Source organism: Lygodium microphyllum, chromosome 5 (assembly GCF_053477565.2).
Source record: "Lygodium microphyllum isolate KBCC chromosome 5, Lygodium_microphyllum_v1.1.10, whole genome shotgun sequence".
NCBI lineage: Eukaryota > Viridiplantae > Streptophyta > Polypodiopsida > Schizaeales > Lygodiaceae > Lygodium > Lygodium microphyllum.
In genome coordinates, this window is record NC_141139.1 from 147,321,716 (window position 1) to 147,349,333 (window position 27,618).

General features: G+C 47.9%; 1 protein-coding gene across 7 annotated transcripts in view; it reads right to left on the minus strand.

Moving 5' to 3' along the window:
* LOC148036504 (uncharacterized) overlaps nt 1-25,899 on the minus strand; it is a 102,532-nt gene extending 76,633 nt beyond the window's left edge. Inside the window, exons 1-3 of one of the 7 annotated variants that reach the window (XM_087678494.1) lie at nt 24,617-25,899; nt 23,968-24,120; nt 48-272 (exon numbers count right to left, since the gene is read on the minus strand). In XM_087678494.1, coding sequence (XP_087534620.1) covers nt 48-272; nt 23,968-24,120; nt 24,617-25,132 — 894 coding nt within the window. In that variant the 5' untranslated portion in view covers nt 25,133-25,899. Of the gene's footprint in view, nt 1-47; nt 273-23,928; nt 24,121-24,549 lie in introns of all 7 variants that reach the window. The other 6 variants (XM_087678493.1, XM_087678500.1, XM_087678496.1 and 3 more) reach the window with 6 other exon arrangements.
* Between the last annotated feature and the right edge of the window lie 1,719 nt (nt 25,900-27,618).

Genomic DNA, 27,618 nt, shown 5'->3' on the forward strand with positions numbered 1-27,618 from the left:
GAAATTTTCATCAGCACTTCTGTCACTCATGGAGTATTTAAGATTACCTGAAGAGCCAGTTTTTGAGTTTCATGCAAAGAATGGGCATTTTCGTTTTCTAATAACAATATATCTGCTTCCATCTTGCTTATAGTTTTACGATTCTGGTCTTCTAGAACTTGGAGTTTCTCCTTTAGATTGTTAATTTCTTGATCTTTGCTATTCACATTTGCTTCTAGTGTCTTTACTTGATCCAAAACATCATGATATTCTTTCTGCAGCTTTTGTTCACCCTAAGTCAAAACGAGAGTCTTGCATTGAGATTTAGAAAACACCATTTCAAGAACTCAGCATCTAGAAGTTTCTTTTGAAATATTTGTACAAGACTAAACATAGAAGATGTCATTGGTAAATTAGGTACACTTTAGTATTTGTGTGGCAGTTTGGTACTAGTTGCATAATCCCGAGGGGATTTTTGGTACTCTGAGGAGTACTATAATTCGATCGTTCCTGCCCGTCACGCCGCTGACCTACCATCGCGCCCCCACTACCCCCCCGTTCCTCCCACCTGTCCCCCCCCATGGCGCGCTGCGCCTCTCCAACCCACCAGACACTCTTCTCCACCGTGCTGACCCCCCCCCCCCCCCCCCCCGCCCTGCTACCTCCCCCGCATTGTCCCCCACCTCCTTCACCCTGCGGCCCTGAGCCTGCAAGTCCCCCCACCCGCGCGCCCCCAGGCTGATGCCTATCCTCCGTGGCGTCCAGCGCCGCCTCCACCGCCAGAAAACAGCATCTCCCCCTCACGCCAGCACCCCCCCACATACCACACGGCCTCTCCTCGTTCCCTCAAACCCCCCCCCCCCAAGTTGCTCCCTCCATCTGCAGCAACATCCCCCCCCGCCCCCCGGGTAGTACAACAGCTTGATCGATAGGTCCTCAGTAGGGACGCGCAATGGAAACCTCTGGTCAAGACACCATTGCATTCTACAAGTGCCCCCTAGTCAAACACCTTGCATATATCTTCCACAGCTCCTTGCCTGTCGCATCGCGCCTACAGCCCCCGCCCCCGCTTGTATCCTCGCGCCAGCCCCCGCCTGCTCCTGCCCATAGCCGCTTGCTCCCACCCCGCCTGCTCCTGCCCATAGCCACTTGCTCCCACCCCGCCTACTCCTGCCTGCCCCGCCTCTTCTGCCTGCCCCGCCTGCCTGCTCCTAATCTACCCCGCCTGCTCCTACTCATGCCCAGCATGCTCCCACTCTGCCTACTCCTAACTGCCCGCCCCGCCCTGCCTACTCCTACCCGCCCCCACCTGCTCCCGCCCTGCCATCTGATCCTGTCCACCCCGCCTGATCCTGTCCACCCCCCTCGCACTGCCAACCTCCCACGCCGCCCCCACCTTACCCAACCCTGCCCTGTTGTCCCCCCCCCCCCCTGCCCCGCGCATTGGCCTGCCTCCTCCGCCTTGCAACCCCGGCCCCGTCCGGCAAACCCACCACCTGTGCAGAAAACCAGATTTTACCCCTCCTCGCCACTGCCCCCCCCCCCCCCAGTTGCTCCCTCCCTCTGCAGCAACTCCCCCCCCCCCCGGTAGCACAGCAACGTGATTGGTAGATTCTTAGGCAGGGACATGCAATGGAAACCTTTGGTCAGATGTCGGTGTATTCTGCGAGTGCCCCCCAGTCAAACACCTTGCACATCGTCCTCTCTGAGGAACGCTCTTAGCCGTTCCTCCCACAGAGCTGGAGCTGAAAGAAACAACAATCTTTGGTCAAGTCATAGGACACTGCCCATCTAGGGCCCAGCTTTGGGATTGGCTTCACTCCACGCTGTGCATTGGCACAACACAGATCACGAAGGTGGTTCTCATGGGTCAAGGGATCTTCATGGTATAACACACCTCTGCAAACGCAGCCCGTGAGCTAGTGGATAGCTCACCCTATGCCTCCATGAAGGGGGTCATCTACATTGTTCCCTGGTACAGTGGCTTTACGGTAGAGGCATTCGTGCTCCATAACAAGTTTCTTAGACATCCGGTCACCCTACTCTTCCCCGGACTGGTAGTAGAGTATTGCCAGTTAGTGGAGAACTTTGGACGGCTCTTCGGCGCATTGTCCTTTCTGCCTCCTACATGGACGCAGTGACAGCCGCAAGAGTCCCAAAGGTATGGGTGGCAATGAAAGATACAAAGAATATACCACATTTTTTGGAGATTGAGACAGGCGGACACTCTTTTAGACAGCAGGTTATTGTGACTGGGCAGCTAGGGCAATGCCTACATTGCCATGACTTTGGGCATCAGGCAGTAGATTCCACACGCTTCGGAACCAAGGCCGCTCCGCTGACAAGACCACAAGTGGATGCTGATGGTTTTACACGGGTCCAAAGAGGACAAAGAGGGAGACGGCAGGGGGGGCCGCAGTCAGCCCCTCAGACACAGCCATGGCAACAGGGAGCAAGAGGGTGAGCATTGCCCCCCCAGCAATTCCCCCACCCGGCAAGACCACAGGCCTTCACATCCACCTCCCATAGAAGTGTCATAGGCTACCTCACCCGAGGGCCCACAGCACCCACATCCACCCGCCCTTTCCTCCCTACAGTTCCCCCCCCCCCCCCCGACCCTAGCCCACAAACCCCCCCCCTCCAAAGCCATCAGCCCCCCCCACACCTGCCTTGTGCTTCCGACTACCCAACCATCCCTCGATCTTCCCCCTCCCCAACATCTCCCCCGCGGATCAGTCCCCCTGATCCCCACCCAGTACAGGTGACCCCCTCCCCCACCCATTCCCCCCCCCTCCCCACAGGAGGTGAGGATCCCCATACGCCCACATCCTCCACTCACCAGCAGCCGAGCCCCCCTCCTCCCCACAGCCACCAGGTCGTCTGCCCCCGCCGCCCGTCACACTTTCGCGATACAGGCATACCTGCTACCACAAGAGTTCTTTCGCAGTGGTCCGTGGTCCTACCTGAGAGTTTCATAGCGCAGAGAGTTCCCACTACCTTTGGAGGTGGGGATCTTTGTGGTATGCAAGTCAAGGAGTGGAAAGGTCCATCTACTAGCACCACCAAATGGACCAAACTATGCTTTCTTCCTTCAGACCTCTCATACAAGAGACTGGACGATGACATAGATAAAGGAGGAGGTGAAGAGTTAGGTGGCAAACCACATCTCCTAGTGGATGGGAGAAGGAGGACTAGCACTCTTTTCCCAACAGTGGCCAAGTTGCATGATGGACATTAATTGGCGGGCTAGTGTCGAGGTCCCACATCTAAGCATTATCTTTCGAGCCCCTCCACAGTAGAGAGCACCAATGGATGTGATTGAGTGGCCCCTGGCAGAGACGGCCTGTTTCTACCAGTGTACAGAGTCACGCCTCTCAGCTTGGCTAATAGATGTCCTAGTGGTACCACCAGGAGCATCTATCACCCCCATGGTCCGCCCAAGGGCCACCATGAGGATATGGAGTTCACCGTCCAAGCCAGCAAAGCGTATCCGCATGCCCCATAGCTCTTCTTCTTTGTTAGCAGCTTCCACACCGAACAGATACCTATTCGGTCAGTCATAGGTTTCCCCATGAGTTTACATCTTGCATCCTAGACTGTGAACAGCCTCCACTACAATGAAGCACGTAGTTCTAAGAAGTTGATTGTTTGGCAGGAGTTGCAGCCTGCCCTCGCTAGACGGATTTGACATCTTACTTCTATAGGAGCACAAGCTCACTTCCGCCGAGGTCCATCGGGTAAGGAAGATACCCCCAAGCAATTTGCACACTTACTCAGAGCACGCCATCGGTGCCGACGGCAGGGGTGGAGGCATATGCACCTCTATTGGCCCGAGCCTCACCGCTTGTGTACAGGACCATGAGACGATTGTGGCAAGGAGAGTTCTATGGATCAGATTGAATATTGGGGACTCTGCCTTGGAGTTCTCAATGTCTATCCCCCTACTAAGGTTACGGCACGCAACAGGTTCTGGGTGGAGATCGCAATAGGATTCCCAGAGGTGGACTCCTAGATTATTGGAGGAGACTTCAACAACCTAGAGGCCTTAGAGGACCAACAAGGTAGAGGCAAAAACTATCAGGGTATGGTTGGGAAGGAGGAGGAGACATGGGAGGTCTTCTTACTCACACTAGGAGCACGTGATGCTTGGAGAGACCCAGGTTTCCACAGGAGGGAGAGGTCGTTGGACTTCTCTTGGGGATATAGGCGGCTCGGTGGAGTTTTACTGGAGCGGCTGGATAGGTTTTATGTGGGAGAGTGGGGATGCTCTCGTGGAGGCTAGGTAGGGCAGTTGACTGGCACCACTTTGACTGATCATTGCCCGGTTCTCTTGACACTTGATCCCCTAGCCGAAGAGATAAATTGAGCAGCTCTAGACTAGGGAGTGGGACAAGAGGGACCAGATTGCAAAGGAGGTTGCAGAGGTCCTAGCCGAGTCGAGCAATATCTGCCAGGAGGCAGCCCTACAAGCCAGGCAGCAAAGCTGGGAGGAGAGAGCACTCCAGGAGGACCTAGCAGCCACGCAAAGACTACTCCAGGAGGCATCAGGGGATCCCACTCTCCACACACAGGAGGTGCACGCACGAGCAGCCCTTGCCGGCCTAGAGGACAGGTGCTCAAAGTTTTCCTTCCACACCTCAGCAGCCTTTGGGCGCGGAAGGGGGACACAATGTGCAGGGAGTTCTTCCAAGTGCATCAGCCCTGCACCTCAGGAAAGCAGATACACAGCCTCCGTGATCAGTATGGGAGGATTTGATCTAGCCCAGATGAGGTGATGGGGATTGCCACGACTACGACAGACACCTTTTCCAACAAGAGACAACCTCAATCAGAGGGCAGCGATGTAGACAGCAGGTCTGGGACCACATCCCATCCCTCGTCACAAAGGAGATGGGACGCTCCATCCTAGACCCCTTCACAGAGAAGGAACTAGAGGATGATTTTCATGCACAGGATGGGCAGAAATATCCGGGAGAGGATGGTCTTTCCAAGGCCTTCTTCACTACCTACTGGGAGGTGGTGAAGGACCCCCTAATGCTGCCCTTTCAGGAGATTTTCAGCTCAAGACGGATGCCAAGGAGTCTATCGGCAGGTCTTATGAGTCTCCTCCCCAAAGGGAGAGACCGATTGGAGCTATCCCAGTGGAGACCGATCACCCTGTTTTCAATGGCCTATAAGGCACTCGCCAAGATGATTGGCAGACGACTCTGCCCTGTGCTTTTCCAGACATCATTCATGACACACAGACAGGTTTTGTCTAGGATAGGAGCATCCTAGACAATGTCTTCACCTTCTTTGAAGTGACAAAGTGGGCCTAACACAGTGGTCAAGGATTGGCTATACTACTCCTTGACTTCGAGAAAGCCTATTACAGGGTTGACTGGGACTTCCTAGAGGGCACCATGGTGAGGTTAGACCAAAGGCAGTGCTTTGAACTTTCCAAGAGATGCTATGGGCAGCGTTTACACCCTCCATCCTGTTGCATCTAGGCTAGCCAACTCCCAAATACCAGCCCTCCATGTGCCAAAAGCCATAGGAAATCTGACACCCTCCTCGGCCTCTAGCTGTCCCATAGGTGGCGCCAAAAAGTCCGATGGAAGGCATCCGTGATGCTATGCTCCGCCCACTATTTGCTACACGAAGGCGCCCAATCCATGTCCTCCTGCATCAATACATATCTACCAATCCTAGATGTGCACTCCAAGAACCTCAGTGGCTTCTTGACGACCGCAATGGCTGGCCATAGCCACTCTCTAGGGTCCCACTCCAACTCATCAACTAGCTTTCTCTCCCACATCCAGAGGCACCACTCTCGGAACTTCTCCCAGAACACATAAGGGTCCACACACCAAGGTCTTCCCCTGGAGACCAACCACACGAATCCTCCTCCAAGGAAGGACAACGATCTCCTCATCCTACTGCCCTCCATCAAGGACCAAACGCCCCCCATCCTGCATGGTGAAGAAAATCCCATAGGGGGCGCCACCCACTCTACCTGTCACCTGTAGGGGGATACCTACCGGTGAGAATCTAGCGGCCCACACCTCATCAGGCTCTACCGGCTCTCAGATCGGGGGGGCCAAGCCACTCCTGAGAGATCGGTGAGTCAATCTCCCTTCTCCTCGACTCAGTTTCTTACTGACAACCTGATGCCCACTGCAACATCTCCTGATCCACCATCCTGTATACCTCCCGCCATGTCCTGATAATACGAGCAAGGCCAGCCAACTGGATGTGGGGGCGCTCGCCAATCTGTATCCCGTCCCGATTGCTGACCTGCAGGTTCCAGACCACCAGCTGGCGGTCTATCTCCTCCTAGCATCCTGGGGGCCTCTACCACACACGAAGTAGGCTGCGAAGGAAGGAGGATCTGGATGGCATGATCTGGGCAATCGTGAAGATCCATCTCAAGGATGGCCTCCAACCACCATCAAGCCTCGATCTGCACTCCGAGAGACCGTCTTGCAGATGGACCTTCTAGGTCTGCCCTCCTGGTGGCCCACGGACTACAAGCTTTCCTAAAAGAGCCAGGCTCTGGAACTATGGGTCTATGATCCCAAGCTCTCCCTCACACCGATGCCAGATGATGGTCGCCCACGCCACCTTGGCCCGAGAGTCCCTAGAATCGTCTGAGCCGGCCCAGAGAAAATTCCGCACTAGGCGACGAAGCTGAACCACACAAGATGAGGAGAAGCACTAGCACAAGGCAATGTACAAGGCTGTCGCTAGGAGAACCTAGTTGACCACCAAGGTGGCTCGGCCCGCTAAGGAGAGGGCACCCTCCAGTAGGTTAGCTTCCGCTTGATAGACGAGAATTGGAAGAAACAGCTGGGCAGGAGTGATGTCGAGTCCCACCTGGAACCCTAGGTATAGGATGGTCTGTCCCCTGCACACCCATCTGAATCCCAAGTGGATGCCCCACTCCATACTAGCGTCCGAGTCTATAAGAAAACCAACCGACTTTCGCCAGTTGATTTTCACTCCAGCTACAGTGCAAAACACCTCCAGAGCTAGTCTCACTCTCTCCAGCATCAGCACATCATCCTCTATATAAAGGGTAGTATCATCTACATACTTTGAATTAAGCAGCTCTGTCTCCTCCCTCACCGGAAATCAAAGGCCACGTAGCTTGCTCACACATGATCAAAGGAAGTAGGACATCACCTCTGCAAAGAGTAGGAATAGATACAGGGAAAGAGGACAGTCGGACACATCTCTCCAGCCGAAACTCCTCCCTCCTCTTGCCACCTATGAGAACCTTGCTAGTGGCTAATCTGTAGAGTGCAAAAACCGCACAAATCCATGCATGGGGGAAACCCAACCTCGCCATGGTGCCCTCTAAGAAGTCTCAGTCAGCCCTGTCATGGGCCTTCTCGAAGTCCAGGAGTAGTACAGTCAATCCCTGGCCATTGTGTTAGGCCCACTCGGTCACCTCAAAGAAGGTGAAAACATTGTCTAGGATGCTCCTATCCTGGGCAAAACCTGTCTGTGCATCATGAATGATGTCTGGAAGCACGGGGCAGAGTCACCTACCAATCATCTTGGCCACTGCCTTATAAGCCACTGACAACAAGGTTATCGGTCTCCATTGGGATAGCTCCAACCAGTCTCCCCCTTTGGGAAGGAGGCTGACAAGACTTGCCAATAAACTTCCAGGAATCCGTCCTAATCTGAAAATCTCCTGAAAGGCCAGTAGTAGGGGGGTCCTTCACCACCTCCCAGTAGGTAGTGAAGAAGGCCTTCGAAAGACCATCCTCTCCCGGGCATTTCTACCCATCCTGTGTATGGAAAGCCTCTGCTAATTCCTTCTCTATGAAGGGGTCTAGGAGGGAGTGACCCATCTCCTCTGTGGTGACGAGGGACGGAATGCAGTCCCAAACCTGCTGTCTACAACATTGTCCCCTGTGGCCAAGCCTACCTCCTACTGAAAAAGGTGTCTGTAGTAGTTAGTGGCAATCTCCATTACCTCATCTGGGCTAGAGCAAATCCTCCCATACTGATCATGGAGACTGCAAATCTGATTTCCTAAGGTGAGAGGCTGGTGCACTTGAAAAAACTCCCTACACATCGTATTCCCCTTCCGCACCCAAAAGGCTGCTGAGGTACGGAAGGAGAACTCCAAGCACCTGTCCTTAAGACCGGCAAGGGCTGCCCGTGCTCGCACCTCCTGCATGTGGAGAGTGGGATCCCCTGGTGAAGTCTCTGTGTGGTAGCTAGGTCTCGCCGGAGTGCTCTCTCCTCCTCCCAGCTCTGTTGCTTGGCCTATAGGGCTGCCTCCTAGCAGATCCTACTCACTTGGCTAAGACCTTTGCAACCTCCTCTGCAATCCGGTCCCTCCTGTTCCACTCCCTAGTCCAGAGCTGCTCAATCTGCCTCCTCACCTCCTCCCTCCTGTAGATCGAGTCAGGGATCCAACAAGATCGCGTGTCAAGGGCTGAAGCTAGAGCATCGAGTGTGAGGAGAACCGAGCAGTGGTCAGCATGACAAGGTCGTGCCAGCCAACTGCCCTACCTGGCCTCCTCGAGAGCACCCCCACTCTCCCACATAAAACCGGTCCAGCTGTTCCAGAAGAGCTCCACCCAGCCGCCTGTACCTCCAAGAGAAGTCCAAAGACCTCTTCCTCCAATGAAAATCTAGGTCCCACCTCGCATGCTCCTACTGCGAGGAGGAAGACTTCCCATGCCTCGTGCTCCTCCCTTGCTATACCCTAGTAGTCTCTGCATCTGCCCTGCTGGTCCTCTATAGTTTCTGGTTGTTGAAGTCTCCTCCAACAATCCAAGAGTCCACCTCTGGAAGTCCTAATGCAATCTCCATCCAGAACCTGCTACGTGCCCTAACCTTTGTAAGAGCGTAGACATTGAGGACTCCAAGGCATGAGTCCCCATGTCCAGTCTGATCCATAGGAACCTCCCTTCCACTATCGTCCGGTGGTCAAGCATACAAGCAGTAAGCCTCGGGCCAATAGAGGTGCACACGCCTCCACTCCTGCCACGGGCACCGATAGAGTACTCCCAGTAGGTGTGTAAGCTGCCTAGAAGTACCTTCCCTACCCGCTGGGCCTGGGCGGGTGTGGGAGCTTTCGCTCGACCGCCAAGACCCATGGACCGCTTATTGTTTCAAGCGTTCCAAGCGAGCTCTAATGGCTATCTCTCACCTAGCCGACACGCCGTCCATCCTACGAGTGTAGTGAGCTTACCTTGATGCTCGATAGAGTACACTCCTCTCTCTTGCACTCCGGTAGCTCCACAATTCTTGATGCTAGCTCAAGCATCCTCAAGCCTCCTCCATCTCCAAGCTCCATCCTCCATAGCCGCGCGCGCAAGAGAAGAAAAGAGAAAAGAAGAGAAGAAGAGGAGAGGAGATGGTGAAGAGCTTCACCCTCTTGATTCCTCACTCTCATACACACACTCACTCCCTCACACTCTCACACTCCCTCTCTCAAGAGCACACACAAGCAAGAAGGAGAGAAGAAGAGAGGAAAAAGAAGACTCTTTTTGCCACACACCAAAGAATGAGCTTCTCATTCACTTTTCAACTTTATACAAAGCCCTAAATCCTTTTTGGGCGGTCATCCCCTTTTCCCTCTTTTACATGGCCGGCGTAGCCTAGGCCCTTTTTCCCATTTCCCACCATTCTAATTTATTCTATTCCCAACTAGTGCGTACACTTTGCACAGGAGCGAGCCTGGCACTCTTTTACAAAGATTCGATGGCACTCCCACATTTTAATGGTGCGCCTTTTTTTCTCTTTTGTTGTCTCAGGCCAACACCGAGGCTTGCTGAGGGTCATGCTTGAACATTTAAATTTTTCAGGGACTAGTTACCGGTCAAGGTGCCTTTTTCTGCTTTTATCCTGCACCTTTTTTTGCTATTTCCGTTTTTCCATTCTCTACTCCTCTGTGCTACGGGAAACACGGTAACATTACCCCCCTCCTAGCCAAGTGCCAGTTTCATGGCACTGCGGTTGGACGTAGTGGCGAGTTAGGTCGGTTGCTAGGTGGAGAAGGTAAGTGGCGGATACTGCTTCCAATGTGGTTGGGTGAATGATAAGTGATGGGGTTTAAGGACGATGATCAGGAAAGATTCCGGCGTGCTTTAGACTCCATGAAGATACTCAGCATCTTTCACACTGTTGTGGCGCCCGTTGTGTAGCTGGTCGTCTTTTGAGTATCCGAAACGCTTGAAGCAATAAGCAATCCTTTGGGAGGATGGTATTGGAGGGATTTATTCTGGAGAAACCCCCCGAACGCTGTTTGCCTTGAAAACCCGTGGCCTTGATTGAAGATCCTTGTCTTTGAGTGGAAGGTCTTCAGACTTGTGGAGTCAATAAGCGATCCGTAGATTTTGAGGCATTGGGCATGGATCATTGGGCGATGAGGTTCCAAGATCTATGCCAATGGCAGTCCTACCTTGACTTAGTTCAATCAGGGTAGCCATCAGCAGGCAGATGGCCGGATGCCAGTACAAGAAAAGAAGTTTTGATCATTAAAGGATACCGTGGGCGATCCTCTTCCGCGGGTAGCCATGTCTTGAAGCGCAAACATAACCTGCAAGAAAAGTTGTGCACTCCCTAAGGGGCATGTCTGTCCCGCCGTGTAGTGTGTGGTGCTGTGGCAGTGGAACTGGGAGATGGGTCTAACCTTGGGCAAGCCCTTGGTAACGTCCCACACTTGAGGACCCAGTTCGTGCTTCGTTGGAGGTGCGGCGTAAGTCTTAGGGTGACAGGTCTGAAAGTCCTGCCCTTGATGTGCCCTAAGTGTGAAGTGGGGAGGGGGGCTAGGGAGAACCCTAGGTGCGGTGATTGTGGTGCTTCTTTCTTCTTCATCTTCTTCTTTTGTTTTCCTCTTTCTTTTTTTCTTTTTTTTTCTTTTTTGGTTATAAAATATAATAGCATAAGGAGGCGTATACATGGAGACAAGCGATACAAGGGCATGATGGGAGTTTACTCCTCGTCATTTGAATGGTGGGTAGGGGATGGCGGAGGGCGGGGGGCCTTGTTAAGGAATCTTCAACTCAACAAGTAGCCCTTGAGGTTGAGGCGGGTTTTGATGGTGGTGGTAGAAAGGAAGGGGTGGTTGCACTGGGTGAATTTGCTGTCGCTCATATCTTCGAGCAGTGCAACACAGAAAGATGGCAAAAGAGAAGCACGCATCATGAGGCGAGTCATGGTGCTGCTGTCTATGGCGTTGGGGTCAAAATAGAGGGGTGGGAGGTGGCGTTCTTGGGGTGCGGGCTCTTGGTGGACTAGGATCCTAATTAGCCTAAGATAATTACAAGTGGTAATGAATGCGGGGTCAGGACAGGAGGTGAACTCGCTAAGAAATCTATCTATAGAGCTATACAAATCAGGGAGGGTGAAGAGAAGGGCGTCCCTATGGGAGGTGCTATTGGTGTTATAGATAATGGGGAAGTCGAGCCTGCCGTGGATGGACGGATTGAAGTCTACCCCTACCCTTCGAGGATACGGCATAAAAGTAGGGTCGTTTCTCTCAAAAGGGAGGGTGTTGCAAAATTCCATCCACGCGTCAAGGTTGACGCCAAAAATGCGTCTCCTCCAGGTGGGTTGGCAATTATAGCCTTCCACTAATCTAGGCACCTGGAGGACTTTATCCTGCCAAAATTCGCGGTCCTCGGCTCCCCAAGCAATTGGGTGGGCCTCACGCTCCGCTAACCACTTGGCTTTGAGCCTTGCACCCATAACGATGACGTCCTCTACAAGTTGAATGGGCAATACTCTGTTCAAGGTAGTGGGAAACTCAAAGCGCAAGTCGAAGGGGTCGCAGTTATATTCCTGCTGTTCCCAAATAATCAATTCGGCACGGAATTCAGCAGGGGGATCTTGAGTGCGCGGTAGGAGAGGGGCAGGCTATCTTGGAACGGGTCTAGTATTCAGCTTTCTCCGTGCCTTCTCTACCATCTCTTTCCTATGGTTGGCTTGGGCTGCTCTTCTCTCGGCAGATGTATCAGGGGGTTGCACTTCCGCTTGTTGTGGCTGAGGGGGTGGTGGGACGTATTCCTCCTCCTGAGGTCCCAGATCGAACTCCGGTTCACCCCCTTTTACTTGCTCGTCTTCTTGTGCTTTTGCCTCTATGAAACCGAGGTCATTTATTTCCTGCGCCGTCAGGCCTACCTGTGCAAGATATCTTCTCTGCTCCTCTAGGCTTTGCGGCGGGCCTCCTAGCTGCAACGGCATGTGCAGGCCTGCTGTGAGCGCTCTGCGTGCAATGATTAGTTTCTTTCGCAGCTGATCATTGGCTTCATCTCCTTCCAGTCTGGTGGAGTGGAGCAGTGTATTGAGGAAGGTGTGCTGCTGGGCTATCATGGAGAGTTGGGCCGCCTCTGCTTGATTCTCAGCCAGCACCCTGTCTCCTTCGGCTTTGGCTAGCCGGCGTGCTAAGTCCCGTATTCTCTCCTTATTGTGATCGGCCCATTCTTTTGCTCTTTTTTCCATATCTTCCAGGCTCTCCCCCTGATGGAGGGTCATTGCCATGAGTTGTTGCTACTGGGCCTCGAGCTCACGGTGCAGGTGGGACTGCTCCTGGCGTTCATCTGCTATCTGTGCATTGAGCTGGTCCAGCTTCACCTGCATCCTTCGCACCTGTTCTTCCCTTAACTGGTCCAGCTCTGCAGCCTCCTGTCTGATCTTGTCAAGCTGGCTTTGTGCTTCCAGGTTGACTACAGATAGCTGATCATTCTTGCGCCGAAGGTGGGCATTGGTTTCCCTCTCCCCGTTGAGACGCTCCATCAAGATTTTTCTCCTTCCTTCCCAAGCAGCGTCACGTTCCTTCAGGGCCTTTAATTCCTATGCCTCCTTAGTGCTGGCTTTCTCCCTAAGTGCAGCGATCTCCCTTTGATATTCTGTTATCTGCTTCGTTCTCTCCAGCTGGAGAGCCGCTTGTGATTCTCGTTCTGCTGCCAGCTCCTCTACGGCTGTCCTCCTTTCTTCCCTGGCCCTTTCCAACTGCGAGAGCAGCTCCTTGACATATTCGTCGTATTGGCCTGCTGGAGGTGGGGGGTGGGGCATGGTGGTAGTGGTGACAGCATCTTCTAGTTTCTGCCTTTTCAGCTCCGGCCTTGGCTCCAGTTCAGCCGTGGCTGCCCAGGCTGCCCGCTTCTACCAATGTATAGAGTCACGCCTCTCATCCTGGTTGATAGATGCCCTAGTGGTACTGCTTGGAGCATCTATTACCCCCATGGTCCACTCGAGAGCCACCATGGGGAAATGGTGTTCACCTTCCATGCCTACGGCAAAGGGCATTCGCATGCCCCATAGCTCTTCTAGAAGCTTCCACACCTATATGCCTATTCGGTCAGTTACAGGCTTCCCCATGAGTTTACATCTAGCATCGTGGAATGTGAACAACCTCCACTACAGTGGGGCATGTGGTTCCAGGAAGCTGATTGTTTGGCAGGAGTTGCAGCTTGCCCTTGCCGGATGGATCTACATCTTACTTTTGCAAGAGCACAAGCTCACTCCTGCTCTTACCATGTTTCCCGCAGCACAGAGGAGCAGAGAATGGAAAAACGGAAATAGCAAAAAAAAGGTGCAGGATAAAAGCAGAAAAAGGCGTCTTGACCGGTAACTAGTCCCTGAAAAATTTAAATGTTCAAGCACGACCCTCAGAAAGCCTCGGTGTTGGCCCGAGACAACAAAAGAGAAAAAAAGGCGCACCATTAAAATGTGGGAGTGCCACCGAATCTTTGTAAAAGAGTGCCAGGCTCGCTCCTGTGCAAAGTGTACACACTAGTTGGGAATAGAATAAATTAGAATGGTGGGAAATGGAAAAAAGGGCCTAGGCTACGCCGGCCATGTAAAAGAGGGAAAAGGGGATGACCGCCCAAAAAGGATTTAGGGCTTTGTATATAAAGTTGAAAAGTGAATGAGAAGCTCATTCTTTGGTGTGTGGCAAAAAGAGTCTTCTTCTTCCTCTCTTCTTCTCTCCTTCTTGCTTGTGTGTGCTCTTGAGAGAGGGAGTGTGAGAGTGTGAGGAAGTGAGTGTGTGTGTGAGAGTGAGGAATCAAGAGGGTGAAGCTCTTCACCATCTCCTCCCCTCTTCTTCTCTTCTCTTCTCTTTTCTTCTCTTGCGCGCGCGGCTATGGAGGATGGAGCTTGGAGATGGAGGAGGCTTGAGGATGCTTGAGCTAGCATCAAGAATCGTGGAGCTACCGGAGTGCAAGAGAGAGGAGGGTACTCTATCGAGCATCAAGGTAAGCTCACTACACTCGTCCAGCCACACCAGTTAATGTCCATCATGCACCCTCGCTACCGCTGGGAAAAGAATGCTAGTCCTCCTCCCATCCACTAGGAGATGTGGTTTGCAACCTGCCCCTTCACTTCCTCCTCTATCTGTGTCATTGTCCAATCTTCTGAATGAGAGGTCTGAAGGAAGAAAGCATAGTTTGGTCCATCTGGTGGTGCTAGTAAATGGACCTTGCCGCTCCTTGACTTGCTAACCACAAAGATCCCCACCTCCAGAGATAGTGGAAACTCTCCGCGCTCTGCAACTCTTAAGTAGGACCACGGACCACTGCGGAAGAACTCCTATGGGAGCAGTTGTGCCTATCTAGGGAAAGTGTGGCAGCGGGCGGCTGGGTCAGATGAGCTAGTACCTATGGGTGGGTGGGGGGGGGGGGGGGGGGGGGGGGGGGAAGGAGGGAGCTAGGCTGCTAGTGAGGAGAAGATATAGACGTATGAGGCTCGTTATCCCCTATGGGAAGGGGGAGGGGAGGGGGGGTCACATGTATTGGGTGAGGATCAAGGGTACTAATCGGCGGGGGGGAAAGGTGGGGAGGAGGTAGATCACGGGATGGTGGGGTGATTGGAGGTACGAGGCGAGTGTGGAGGGGGGCGGGTGGCCCTGTAAGGGGAGACTGTGGGATGGGGTCAGGGGGAGATCCTTGAGGAGGGAGTGGGTGTGGAATCTTTGGTGGGGGATCCCATCATGCCTCCGTGGGTGGTGCAGGTGGAGGTCTCCGATCTTGCTGGGTGGGACGAGCTGGAGGGTGTTGTGGGGTGTTGTGTCGGGGGTCTGTCGCAAGCCCTCCTGCTCTCTGCTATTGTGACTAAGTCTAAGGGGCTGACTGAGGCCCCCCCTACCATCTTCCTCTCTGTCGTTGGGCCCGTGTAAAGCCGTCAGCATCCACTTGCGGGCCTGTCGGCGGAGCCACCTTGGCTCCGAAACGCGTACAATCTGTTGCCTGATGCCCAAAGTCATGGCATCGCAAGCACTGCCCTGGCTGCCCAATCACAATAACCTGCTGCCTAAAGGAGTGTCTACCTGCCTCAATCTCTAGAAACTTTGGTATGCTCTTTGTATCTTTCACAGCCACCCATACCTTTGGGACTCCTACGGTTGTCACTGCATCTGCAAAGGAGGCAAGTATCACTATGCTGAAGAGCCGTCCAAAGTCATCCACTAACTAACAATACTCTACTGCCAGTCCGGGAATAGAAGGGTGACTGAGTGTTTGAGAAACCTATTGTGGAGCGCAAATTCCTCCACTGTGAAGCCACTATACCAAGGAACCATATAAATGACCCCCTTCGTGGAGACATAAGATAAGCTATCCACTAGCTCACGGGCTGTGACTGCTGTGCAGAGGTGAGTTGAACCATGAAGATCCCTTGACCCATGAGAACTGCCTCCGCGATCTGTGCTATGCCAATGCGTAGTGTGGAGTGAAGACAATCCCGAAGTTGGGTCTTGGATAGGGAGTGTCCTATAACCTGACCAAAGATTGTTGTTTCTTTCAGTTGCAGCTCTGTGGCACAAACGGCTAAGAGTTGTTGCTTAGAAAGGACGATGCGCAAGGTGTTTGACTAGGGGGCACTCGCAAAAAGCATCGGCGTCTAACCAGAGGTTTTCATTGTGCGTCCTTGCTGAGGACCTACCGATCAAGCTGATGTACTACCAGGGGGGGGGGGGGGGCATTGCTACAGATGCAGGGAGCAACTAGGGGGGAGGGAATGAGGAGAGGTCATGTGGTAGGTGGGGGGCACTGGTGAGGAGGGGGAGATGCTATTTCTTAGTGGTGGAGACGCTGGACGCCACGGGTGACAAGCGTAAGACTGGAGCTGCATGGGTGGGGAGCCTACAGGCCGGGAGCCACAGGGTGAAGGAGGTGGGGGACAGCGCCGAGGAGGTAACAGGGCGATGGCAGATCAATGGCGTGACGGGCAAAAACCGGCAAGAATAAGACTGCTAAAGAATATGTGACCAAGAAATTAAGTCCCACATGTTTCAAAAGCCATCAAACCCTTGAGCATTCTATACACTCTTACATTCATTAACTACATTGTTTCGTTCTCTTCAAAAATCTCTTCTTCCTTTGTTTGTGTTTGTGTTTTTTCGTCTTTCATTTTGAGTTTTACATTTAGAATAAGTTTTACATATCGCTATTGAGTCTTTGTGTTTCAGTTGTGACCGTACTTTTTGTTTCCCTAATGTAAACCCTAGCATGCGTTCGCATGCTATCAAAGCCGATGCTCTTGTAAAGAGTATCCCACGTATGTTGTGGAGGCTCAGTTTTGTGCGAGGTGCACGAACGACACATAACTGATTCATAATGTCTTAGACACCTTCTCAAGATCCCACGATGTCTTATCAAGCTTCTCCGTCATTGGAGGCTCTAAGGGCATTATGGACTTGATGAGGAAGACAACATCCCACCTTCACCTTCACCTTTTTTTTCTTCTCCTATTCCAGATTTTAGTCCCTTAACAGAGGAGTTTGAAGAGTACTTGCACATCACGTATAGTCGAGCTTACGCCCCTCCTATCAACTTTGCTACTACATCCGTACCGGTTGGTGAGTCTGATCACCTCTCTAATTATGGAGGACATACAACACTTGGGACGATTAGCGACCCATCTTCTTCATCTCAGTCAAGCCTAGTCTCAAGTTCATACAACCCCTTTGAGTTGTATGAATTCAAAATTGTCTCTTGTTTCTCCTTTTGGTGTGTAGAATCTAGATGATTTTCAATATATAAACTTCAATAGAGGGGGACTCTCGAAACAAACATTTTTCATCGAGTATATTTACATCTTTTGTTTCATTTGAGCATGTAAATCAATCTTCTCAAATCCCTCCCATCCTACCCTCTTTTGATCCACATCTCAATTTCCTCTCTTCATTCCAAAACCTCCGATCGCACTCCACTTCCGCATCCAATACCCTAGGGGTTGGATCCTCCATCTCTTTTTTAACACTATATCCTACCTACCCTCACTTCATTGCCCCTTGTTAAAGGGAATGCCACCTTTTAACACTATGCCTTCTATATCCCCACAAGTAAGCACATATTTTCACCTTGGGACAATTATGATAGGCATCCCCCTCACTACCCCTAGATACTCATCTCCCCACACATCAACGTTCCAAAAGTAGGGATTTCTATCCTCTAGTGCTTTGTCACATACTCCATGGGTCACTCCTATAGAGGGATTTCCATCTTCTACTCCACGTGTCTCTCTCTCTCCTCCATGGGCTACCCATGCAATCACGATGCCCATGCTCAATTAGTCTATGCCTACATTTGGATTCATTGTACACACTTCTGATATGACAAAGCACGGACTAATAACCTCACAACAGAGTTAAGGTTAGGATTAGGGTAACTTAGAGACAATGAACACAATGAATAATAAAGTAAATGAATAATGAATATATAGTACTCATGTAGCAAACACACTATGCAGTGAATAGTGGACCTCGAACTCTCGTATCTCTGGGATCAAGGCAAGGTTATAAGCTATAGAGTCTATCGTACTCCAAACGGATCCCGAATCGCAGCAAAGGTAGCCTCCATGTGTCGAACACCAGCAAATGCAGCCAAGGAAGGCTGGATCTAATGTAGACAGCAATGCAAGAGAGAGAAAGACTAAAAACGTAGATACTTGAGGAAAGAGAAAAACTGGGCGATATCTATTAGGTGCAAACACAGCCTATGGAGAAGAGAGAAGATTAGGGCAACAATCAGAAACTGTAAATGCAGCCTGTTGAGGAGAGAGAATATTAGCGCCACAGCTCTAGATTGCTGGCGATAGCTCCAAATGCCATCGTCAACATCAAATGCAGCACTCAGGCAGTAGACGACAACTCCAAGATACCAGGTAGCAGCTACAGACAGGTAGTAAAGGCTAAAATCATACGTCAGATGGTAGCAGATGGCTGGGAAAAGCTCTGAAAGAATGACGTGCTACTCTCTACATGGCTCATCGTGGTATTTTGACCATAGTCAAGGCACTTAAAATGTATTTCTTTTGGCTCATCGAGACCTTGAACGATTTGCTAAACAATGTCTTGGGTCCCAAAAGATAAAGCTTGATCACCAAAAGCTTGGAAGGCTTTTTTAGCCATTACCAATTTCAAGCTAATGGAAAAGCATTGCTATTTATTTTTAGCTTACCAAAATCAACAAACGGCAATGATGGCATATGAACTATTATTGACACGCTCAACAAGCAAGCTCATTTCATTCCAATCAAGAAGACTATTAAGTCTCAATATATAGCTAGAAGATTTATTCAAGCATCATGGGTTACTAAAATTCGTTGCAGGTGATAGAGATCCACGAATCACTCGTCTCTTTTAGCTCTCTTTGAAAATTTAGGTACAAAGTTTTTTTTTCTTCTCCTTCTTATCATCCTTAAATAGATTATCAAAGTGAGATACCCAATCTAACAATATTAGATATGCTAAAATGCTATTGCCATGAAGCCAACCAACGATGAAAAAAGTATTTGCCTTTGGTAGAATATATGTATAACAACATAGTTCATACTTCTATAAGTAAAGCACTCTTTGAGATTATGTATGGAAAACCACTCTTACTACTATTCTCAAAGCAAAGAAGGAGATAATTCATGCCGAGGAGTCCAAGGATCTCAAGTTAGACAAGCTGTTGAAGCTTTTTTCCAAGTTAGACAAGTTGTTCAAGAATCTCAAGAAAAACAAAAGAAAGCAACAAACAAGTATAAAAGACACTTGGCTTTACAAAAAGAAGATTAGGTGTGGTTGAAATTTAACAAAGCTCGTCTAAAAAACTCTGACAAGCTTTCATCGCAAGTTACTAAGCTAATAGTAAAAAAATATGGTCCATTTGAAATCAATGAACAAATTAATGATATATGTTACAAGTTACAACTTCCAGAGCATTGGAAATTTCACAATGCTTTTTATTTTCATCTCTTGCAACCTTATGAAGAATCTCCATCATTGGAATGCATAATGGAGAATCCGCCTGAAGTAGATGAATAGGAAGAGATACTTTAACTAAGGCAAATAGTTTTTCATATGATCAAGAGATAAGGAAGGAATATTTCCAAAAAGTTCATTTAAGAGTTTAAAAGTTACTCTCATTTAGAATCTAAATGGATACCAAAAGAGTATTTTAAAGACTATGCAAAAATACTTACATCTTATGAAGAAGCTATAGGACTAGAAGTACATCAAGCAACGTATTGAGGACAAAACGTATTTCAAGAGAGAGATATATAACCGACTTTCTGTATATCAACTATTAAGATATGTTGACTCAATGATTTAAACTATTTTATGCTCATATACCTTCAAAGGCGATTTCTATTATTTGAATGTTTCAAAATAGAATATATTCATTTTCTTTAATTCAAGGTTGGCCAATACCCAAAACACCCTATAATTATACTTAGGTCATCACTCATTAACAAAATATCCAAGAGAAATTAAAAGTTTAGTTGGGCGTCCAAATTGACTAGAAAGCCCAAATGACTAAAACTTTTTCATTGGGGTAGTCACATTGACTAGAAGCCCATACAATGAGAGTGGTTTCAAAAAGCGAAACCATATGCTTATGATCAGATAAATAAACCATAAATCAGTGAATTGATACAATCATGATCTTCACAATCTAAATTTGGTGACTCCTCTTTGGAAATCACTCAAATTGAACTTTTGTTTGTGTCAAGGACTCAAACATCCCAAGGAACAATATTGTCGTCAGTAGCTATCTCAAATTCTTAACCATTTGAGAGATTTTTAGAGTAGAAGGTTTAGAAGCTTCTTTCTTTAGAAAATCAACATGTGGCATCTAGAATAGGACACATGTTATTTTGAAAGAGACAAATATCTCCACACTTGTCACTATGCTCAACACTTGTCATTTGTAACCTCTACTTTTCACATTTGAGCACCCAACCCCATATCTATATACTGAAGGATTCTCTTCATTTCCAATGAGCTTTAAAGCTTAAATCTCAGCCACATGCTTTGTATATACTTATCTTAGCACTCATTTAAGAGGCACTTTCTACTCAACTTGAGCATATCAAAGCACAAGAGAATAAATCAACTTGCTACCCAACTTATATAAAAATTAGGGTTTCAAAACCCCAATTTTAAGAATTGCAGCAAATTAGACCCTAAATTTCAAAAACTAGAATTTCAAAACCCTAGTTTTCAGAATTGCAACAAATTAGTCCATTGTGATTGTGTATGATTCAAGCTCTCAATGTGGTGTCATCTCTCTTCTTTCTCTCTCTCTCCCTCTGTCTTCTAATTTTCATGGTGATAATTGATTCAGTTGTTTAACTTCAAAGCATTGTCATTCTAACATTCTTCCCTGCACTTATGGCTCCTATCAAGAGGACTATTGGGCAGTAAACTAGAGAAGAACACAAGAATGTCGGTGAAGATCTCTCCATGTAAGTGGCTATCGATAGCTCAGCAGCCCTTCAAGAATGAGAAAAACATGAAAACGTAGGTATCTAATATAGGGCGGATAAAGAGTGTATGTTGTAGACAGCCTAAATGTGTTACAAAAGTGGCCTCCATAAGTGCCTGATGGCTGGGAACTATTGTCTGGGTGCTAGAGCAGTAGCAGGAGCTAGAAACACAATAATGATGAGGACCATATGCTATGTCAGTCCAAAGAGGAGTAAAACCAGCAAAGGCAGCAGTGGAAATGATGAAGAGTGAGTCATTAAGCTGTGTGGACTTAAAACGCAGTAACTAGAGTGTCTTGAGCTGATGGCGATGTGAAAAAGACCTCTAGAATGAAGTCATCTGCTAGTATGGTATCTCACGCTAGTGGCAATCAGCTAGGCAGCACCACAAATTAAGATATCTACCAGGATAGGGGTGTGGCAGCTATGGTAGAGGACCGAGGCTGGAAGTGTAATGGAGTGAATAAATGAGGGAATGATGAAGAATGAATGAGAGAGTAAGCATAGATGAGAGATGGATGTGTGTAGTGTGGAGGAATCCCCATGCACTATTTAAAGGTACATGAGTCATTGAACTATCTAGGGTGGTTTTTTGACTATCTCGGGTCGCACCCAAACACTACTAAATGATACACTAAAGCCTTTATTGGGGCTGTAAATGGAAACCAAAATAGGAATTAATATAGTACAATGAACTTAATAACTTTGGTATCTCAATAGACCAAGGGCGTGATTCAACGGTATATCTACATGGCTCAAAGGCTGATCAAACGTTAGCTTGGCTCAAAGGTATAGTACACAGACTAGGGTCAAGGTCCTAAAATTCACATATGGCTCTTGGGCTCATAGATCATGAAAATGTGGTTATAAACCCCCTGAACAAGATAACTACTTTGAGAACCAAAAGAAGGAAATTAAAAAGAAAGTACAACTCCTTTTGGTATAAAATTTAGATAGAGGACCCCACACAATTAATTCATATGGAAAGGTCTTAGTGTATCTGTGCACATGGCCAATGTCTAATTCCAATCACCTTTCTATTGATGTTCTCCTCCCATGAAGTCCCATGATCCCAAATGCTAACCGTAAACTTACACGCACTAAGGCATGTTTAGGCAAACACACATTTATGTGTATTCACACACAAAGGTAGTATAACTAACACCCTTTAGAATTCTCATTCTTATTGTCCTCTTGCTCCTTGTTCTTGGCCTTCTTGTCCTTGTTGCACCCTCCCAAACCTGAACCTGCAGCAAAAGCACAACTATTGGATCCAACTCTGAACGATACAAGCTTCTCCCAAAGTATGGTATCCCAAACCTTGGAGGTAAGCTAAATGGCATTACTTCGAAGATGGAAGATGAGTCAAAAAAGCCATAGCCAAGTCTTCAAATGATATCTTTCTACAAACAAGTTCACTCCGTAGTTCCTTATGATCCTTCATGGGAGCAGAAAATCAACAGAAAGTATTCAGAGTTTCTTCTCAAGAGTAATGCAGTGTGGAAAGGTCTTTACCAGGTACAAAGAAGACAACTTGGTCCAAACCACTACAGTGAAGCTGATTCTTCTGACATTTACAAGGACGGAATCATGGCAGCTCATAAATAGAAAGGAATGGGCTTGAGAGTTTAGCTTGTCCCAAAGAGTTGCTTGGTCGATAGTCGATCCAATATTAGGATCCTCCACTAGATGGCAGATGCAGGTAGTGATGGAATCCCATAAGTTTAACGTATCTAAGATGCACTCCACTTGGCAAGACCAAACAAAGTAGTTGGTACCATCCAAAAGATCCTTTTCGAATCTCGGACAATGTAGGAAGAATAGGCACCTGCATAGAGGGTGCCATTATGGCCAAGCAGAGTCCTTCAAAAGGAGCCCACGTAGAAACAAAGAGAGAAGGTGAGGGTGTATGAGGCCAAGACCTCTCTAATCTTTTGGGTTTGTCAAAGTGTCAATCTCCATTCCGATCTTCTGTCGTCTTTGCATTGTTCCTCACAATCTTGTTGGTCACGATAATCTTCGCAACAATCTGACTGACAAGTACGTTGGTCTTTTGAGCTTTGACAGTCCTCATCAATGTCATCAAACCAATCAAACCAATAATCCATCTGTCCTTTGAAGTATATGCACAAACACACAAGAAAATCTGCTGCGTTTGGATATTAGGCTGCCCAAACAGAGTCATTAGCTACACAGTTGCACATGCTGGAAATAGCACACACCTATAGATAATCCACACACGCCAAAAATAGTATGAACACTACAAAAAAGTTTGTGTTTCCACTTTGCTGGGAATAGAAAAGCTGTTGCCAGCTGTTGCAATAGTCGCCCACTAGTATATGGCTACAAAACGCAAAAACCTGCACAATTAGCAAGATATGTGTGGCCTCCTGTCCATAGAAGCTCCAAGAGTCCAAGTCCTCTCCTTTGCCATGTGAGAGCGAACAACAGAAGAGAAACAAAAACGTGGAGTGAGAAGGGAAGAGATAGATTGATATGACTGTAGAGAACACAAAGCAAGATTGCACTGATCTGAAAATGATACGATGGACTGATCAGTCCTTGCATGAAGCCCAAGGCATCGGTGAGGGCACTAGATCAGTCTACTGACAGAGAAAGCAGGCAACTGAACAGAAGAGAGTATTGGCTGCAAAACAAAATGTGTGGGGCTGAAGAAGAACTGCTATTTATAGCAGCAGCCCCAAGCGGCTGCAACTAATACACTGACCTGCAAAGTAGGTCGCCAGCCTGAAACTAGCCACCTACACTGTGAACGCAGCCTAGGTTCCAACTGTAATCTGGTGGAACGGATTCATAGTCTGGCAATGTGAACACTCTTAAATATGCCAAACACTGAAATGCTAGGGCTGAAGAAAGTGTCCGCTCTCTGGCTGCCAATACAATCTATACTCGACACTTTCTTTCCAGTGGCCACATACATCCATAGACTACACTCTTCACGGTAGCTAGCAGTAAAAGGAGGAACAAGGTACTGGTTTGCACAACCCATTATGTCTCTGAGGAACCATTGCCTCCAAATGGATGTACAAACTTTGTCGCTCAGACACACTGAGCTGTATGTATTTCTCTGCCATGTACTGTTTGAAGAGAAGTACATATGCTAATTCACATTCAGTTCTTCATCAAAAGTGGTTAATATTTAGATATAACTATCATAAGAGTGAAGTTTCAATCAATGCACACTTAATAATAGTATTTGGAAGTTAAAACTTAAGGAAGCACCTCATTCAAAATTTCATTGTTATCAACTGCATTGCTTACAGCTGACAGCTGTGCTCTAAGTTGAGCAGAATCTGCTAATGCACGTGCAAGTTGCTGTTCTTTGTTTAAAATTTCTTGTTCCATGGATGCCAAACTCGCCTCATCCTTTTGAGCCTCTTCCAAGACTTTCTTTAGTTCTTGACTAAAAAGAGTCTGAAAACAACACCAAAGTACAAATATTATATTGCTCCTGAAAGTCATAGATAGAATGGGCCCTATCAATTGAAAAGTTTAATTCCAATTAAGATGCTTGTTGATGGTCAATGTATAAAATTGAGAAGCACAAGAATCAGTTCCCCAAGATTAACTTCAAACACAAGTTGCCAATAAGTTATGACTTTATTCAACACGCTTATGCATTTATTAACCAAAAACTCAAGCATCATGTGACGAGAGATTGGCAGATCCATCTCACATACCCTTGTCGAAATGAATTGCTAAAGAATCTGTACAATTTAAGAATTAGAGTAGTCTAAACCTCAAAAGCATCATGTTCTAAGAGATTGTCAAAGCTATGTGGCACACCCTTTGTCTAAACACATCGCTAAAGACTCTGTACATTGAAAGAGCTAAGTAATCTACCACTTGAAAGGAGGAAAACAGCTAAGTCAAAATATACACATTCCATTGGTAATTTGGGAGCAGAAACCTTCAGATGGGCAATTCGCCACCGTTGAAAGACAAGTGCAGCCTGGGTTACAGACTGCTCTTCATCTTGTACCAGTAGGTTTGACATCTCCCGCAATGCATCCTTGGGTGAAATGGTCTGGCACAGTGAGCTAGTTCTGGCATCAAAATCATCCTCAATGGGCCTGCTTGAATCATCAAAATCATCTTCAATAGGTCTGCCTGAGTCACTCCCTAAACAGCAGTGATTCAGAGACCTTTGAGATCCAAAAACTTGAGAATCAATCATGGCAAGTGTTTTGCATGCAGCTTCAAATGACTGTATCTGTTCCCCGCTTGGCTTCTTTAGTGCAAAGTACGAGGTCACAGCCTGTGCACTGGTTGTAGTTCTTCCAGACCGACTGTTCAGTCGTTCACAGGAAACCATTGAATCCCTATGAAAATTGGAAAATGTGAGGAGAGATTGGCGATGCTGCAATGATTTTCCATCTCCTTTGTGCGATGCACCAGGAAGTTGGCGTGGGCGCAGTTTCACCATGATACCAAACAGTTGGTTGACTGCTTACTGAAGAGTGGAACATTGAACTCTGCAGCAAGAAATAGCTTTGCAACAATCGATCATAACCATCGGCGTGATTCAGGTGTTTCACCACGAATTGACTCTCACAAACAAACGTACTTACAACAACCTTTCATTGTAGTAATTCCTGAAACTACAACATTCTAAGACGGTGAATGATGATTCGAAACATTTTTATCCAACAAAACATCCGGAGAGCTCTGCAGCGTGTGGACCATTGCCAGATTGTGAACAGTGAATCGTCATAATAGTCTGGATCTTCAAGAATCAAGAAACAGCGTCTCGGAAGCTTCCACATTTGCTCTCAAGAATCAAGAAATAGCATGTTGGATGCTTCCACATTTGCTCCTGTTTCCTCACTGGCATCCTTCTCTTTCATGGCAAGCATTCAAGTGCGAGGAACTCCTCTGTCCAACTGCTACAGAACGGCTCCTCTTCTAGGACCTTTTCTTGGACAACAAAGCAAAGTTCTAGAGTCTGCGCATCAGCAGAAAGTTACTGTAAAACGAGGCTTTCAATAAGTGACTAAACGAAGCCGCCATTGCTGCTATCCCGACGGACATCTGAACCTGGAACAAGCACGGTTTTGAAGAAATGACCAAATGAAGCCGCCACAGTAGATAAATCCGATATCTCGACAGACATCTGAACCTCAAATGAACTCCTTTTCTTCTTCTCCGCCTCCTCCTCCTTCTTCCTCGTTTTTCTGCTCAACAGATTGATTAGTCGTTGGAAACAGTTGAAACGACACGTAAGACACTGCTCTAGGCTGAGGGGGATTTCCACGTCGGCAGTGCTTCACACCACCGGTTTTGGTCACGCGCAGGTCAATTCGACCTTTACAAAGTCCATGCTATCAATTGCGGGGATGTGTGCATTTGACTAGGGAAACAAGATGTGCATCAAGGAATATAATTGGAAAACAAGACACAAGTACCGGTGGCATGGAGCCACGGTCCACCCGTACTAATGACATAGGGATGGGTTTATTTGACTAGGGGAACAATTCGTGCACAATTGAATGTCGTTGGAAAACTAGGCTAACTAGTGTTGGCATGGGGGGTAGCTCAATTCGACCTTTACGACTCCATGTGAACAAGTACTAAGGACACAAGGATGGACGCATTTGACTAGGGGGAACACAATGCGCATAACTGAATGTAGTTGGAAAACTAAGTAAAGTAGTGTTGGCTTGGAGGTGCAACTCAATGTAATCTACAAGTCAAAGTGATCAAGTACTAAAGATAGGGGATGGGTGCAATTAACTAGGGGGAACATGACGTACATCAATGAATGTAGTCAGAAAACAAGACAAAGTAGTATTGATGGGGAGTGAAGTAATTCATAAGATGCTCTCTCTTGGCTCTAAGTGTTAACCCTAACACCCTCAAACGAACAAGGTGGAAAATCGGGAAAATCTAAAGCAAAAGACAGAGCTAAGACAAAGGGGAATGGAGAACGAAGGCACGCCAAGAAAAATTGGGAAACACAAGTTAACCCTCAAACGAACAAGGTGGAAAATAGGGAAAATCTAAAGCAGAAGACAGAGCCAAGGCAAAAACGGAATGGAGAACGAAGGCACGCCAAGAAAAATCGGGAAACACAAGAAATGTAAAAAAACTCATAAATCAAGGAGAGGTGCTCAAAAAAAAGCACAAGTCAATGCTTTTGTGAAAGAGCGCAAGGCACATTGTGATTTATTTTAAGAGCGTTGGGCTCTAACCTATGCAAATTGTAAATATAGATAGGCGGTAGGAAGGAAGCTAGGAAGATAGGAGAACAATAGAAAAAAGGGCTTAGGCTATGGCCGGCCATGTAAAAAGGGGATAACCGCCCAAATGGGATTTAGGGCTTTGTATATAAAGTTCAAAAGATAAATGAGAACTCATTCTTTGGTGTGTGGCAAAGTGGACTCTTCTTCTTTTCTCTTTCTATTCTCTTTGCTTGCTTGTGTGTGCTTGAGGAAGGGAGTGTGAGAGTGTGAGGGAGTGAGCGTGTGAGGGTGAGGGATCAACGAGGCGAAGCTCTCTACCATCCTCTCTCTTCTCTTCTCTTGTTTCGTGCATGGCTATGGAGGATGGAGCTTGGAGGTGGAGGCGCGAGGATGCTTGAGCTCGCATCAAGAATCATGGAGCTGTCGGAGTGCTTGAGAGAGGAAGCAACTCATTCGGGCCTCAAGGTAAGCTCACTATACTCGTAGAGAGGGTTAGCGCGTCGGCTATGTGAGAGGTAGCCATTAGTGCTCACTTGAAACGCTTGAACAACAAGCGATCCATGGGTCTTGGCGGTTGTGCTTGCCTCTACTCTAAGCACATTTGGAAAATTAGGCAAAGTAGTGTTGATGTGAAACGAACTAAATTCAAAGGATGCTATCTCTTGGCTCTAAACATGTCGCGGTCTAAAATCATTACTTTAACTCAATAAACAACGTCCACAAAAAATTT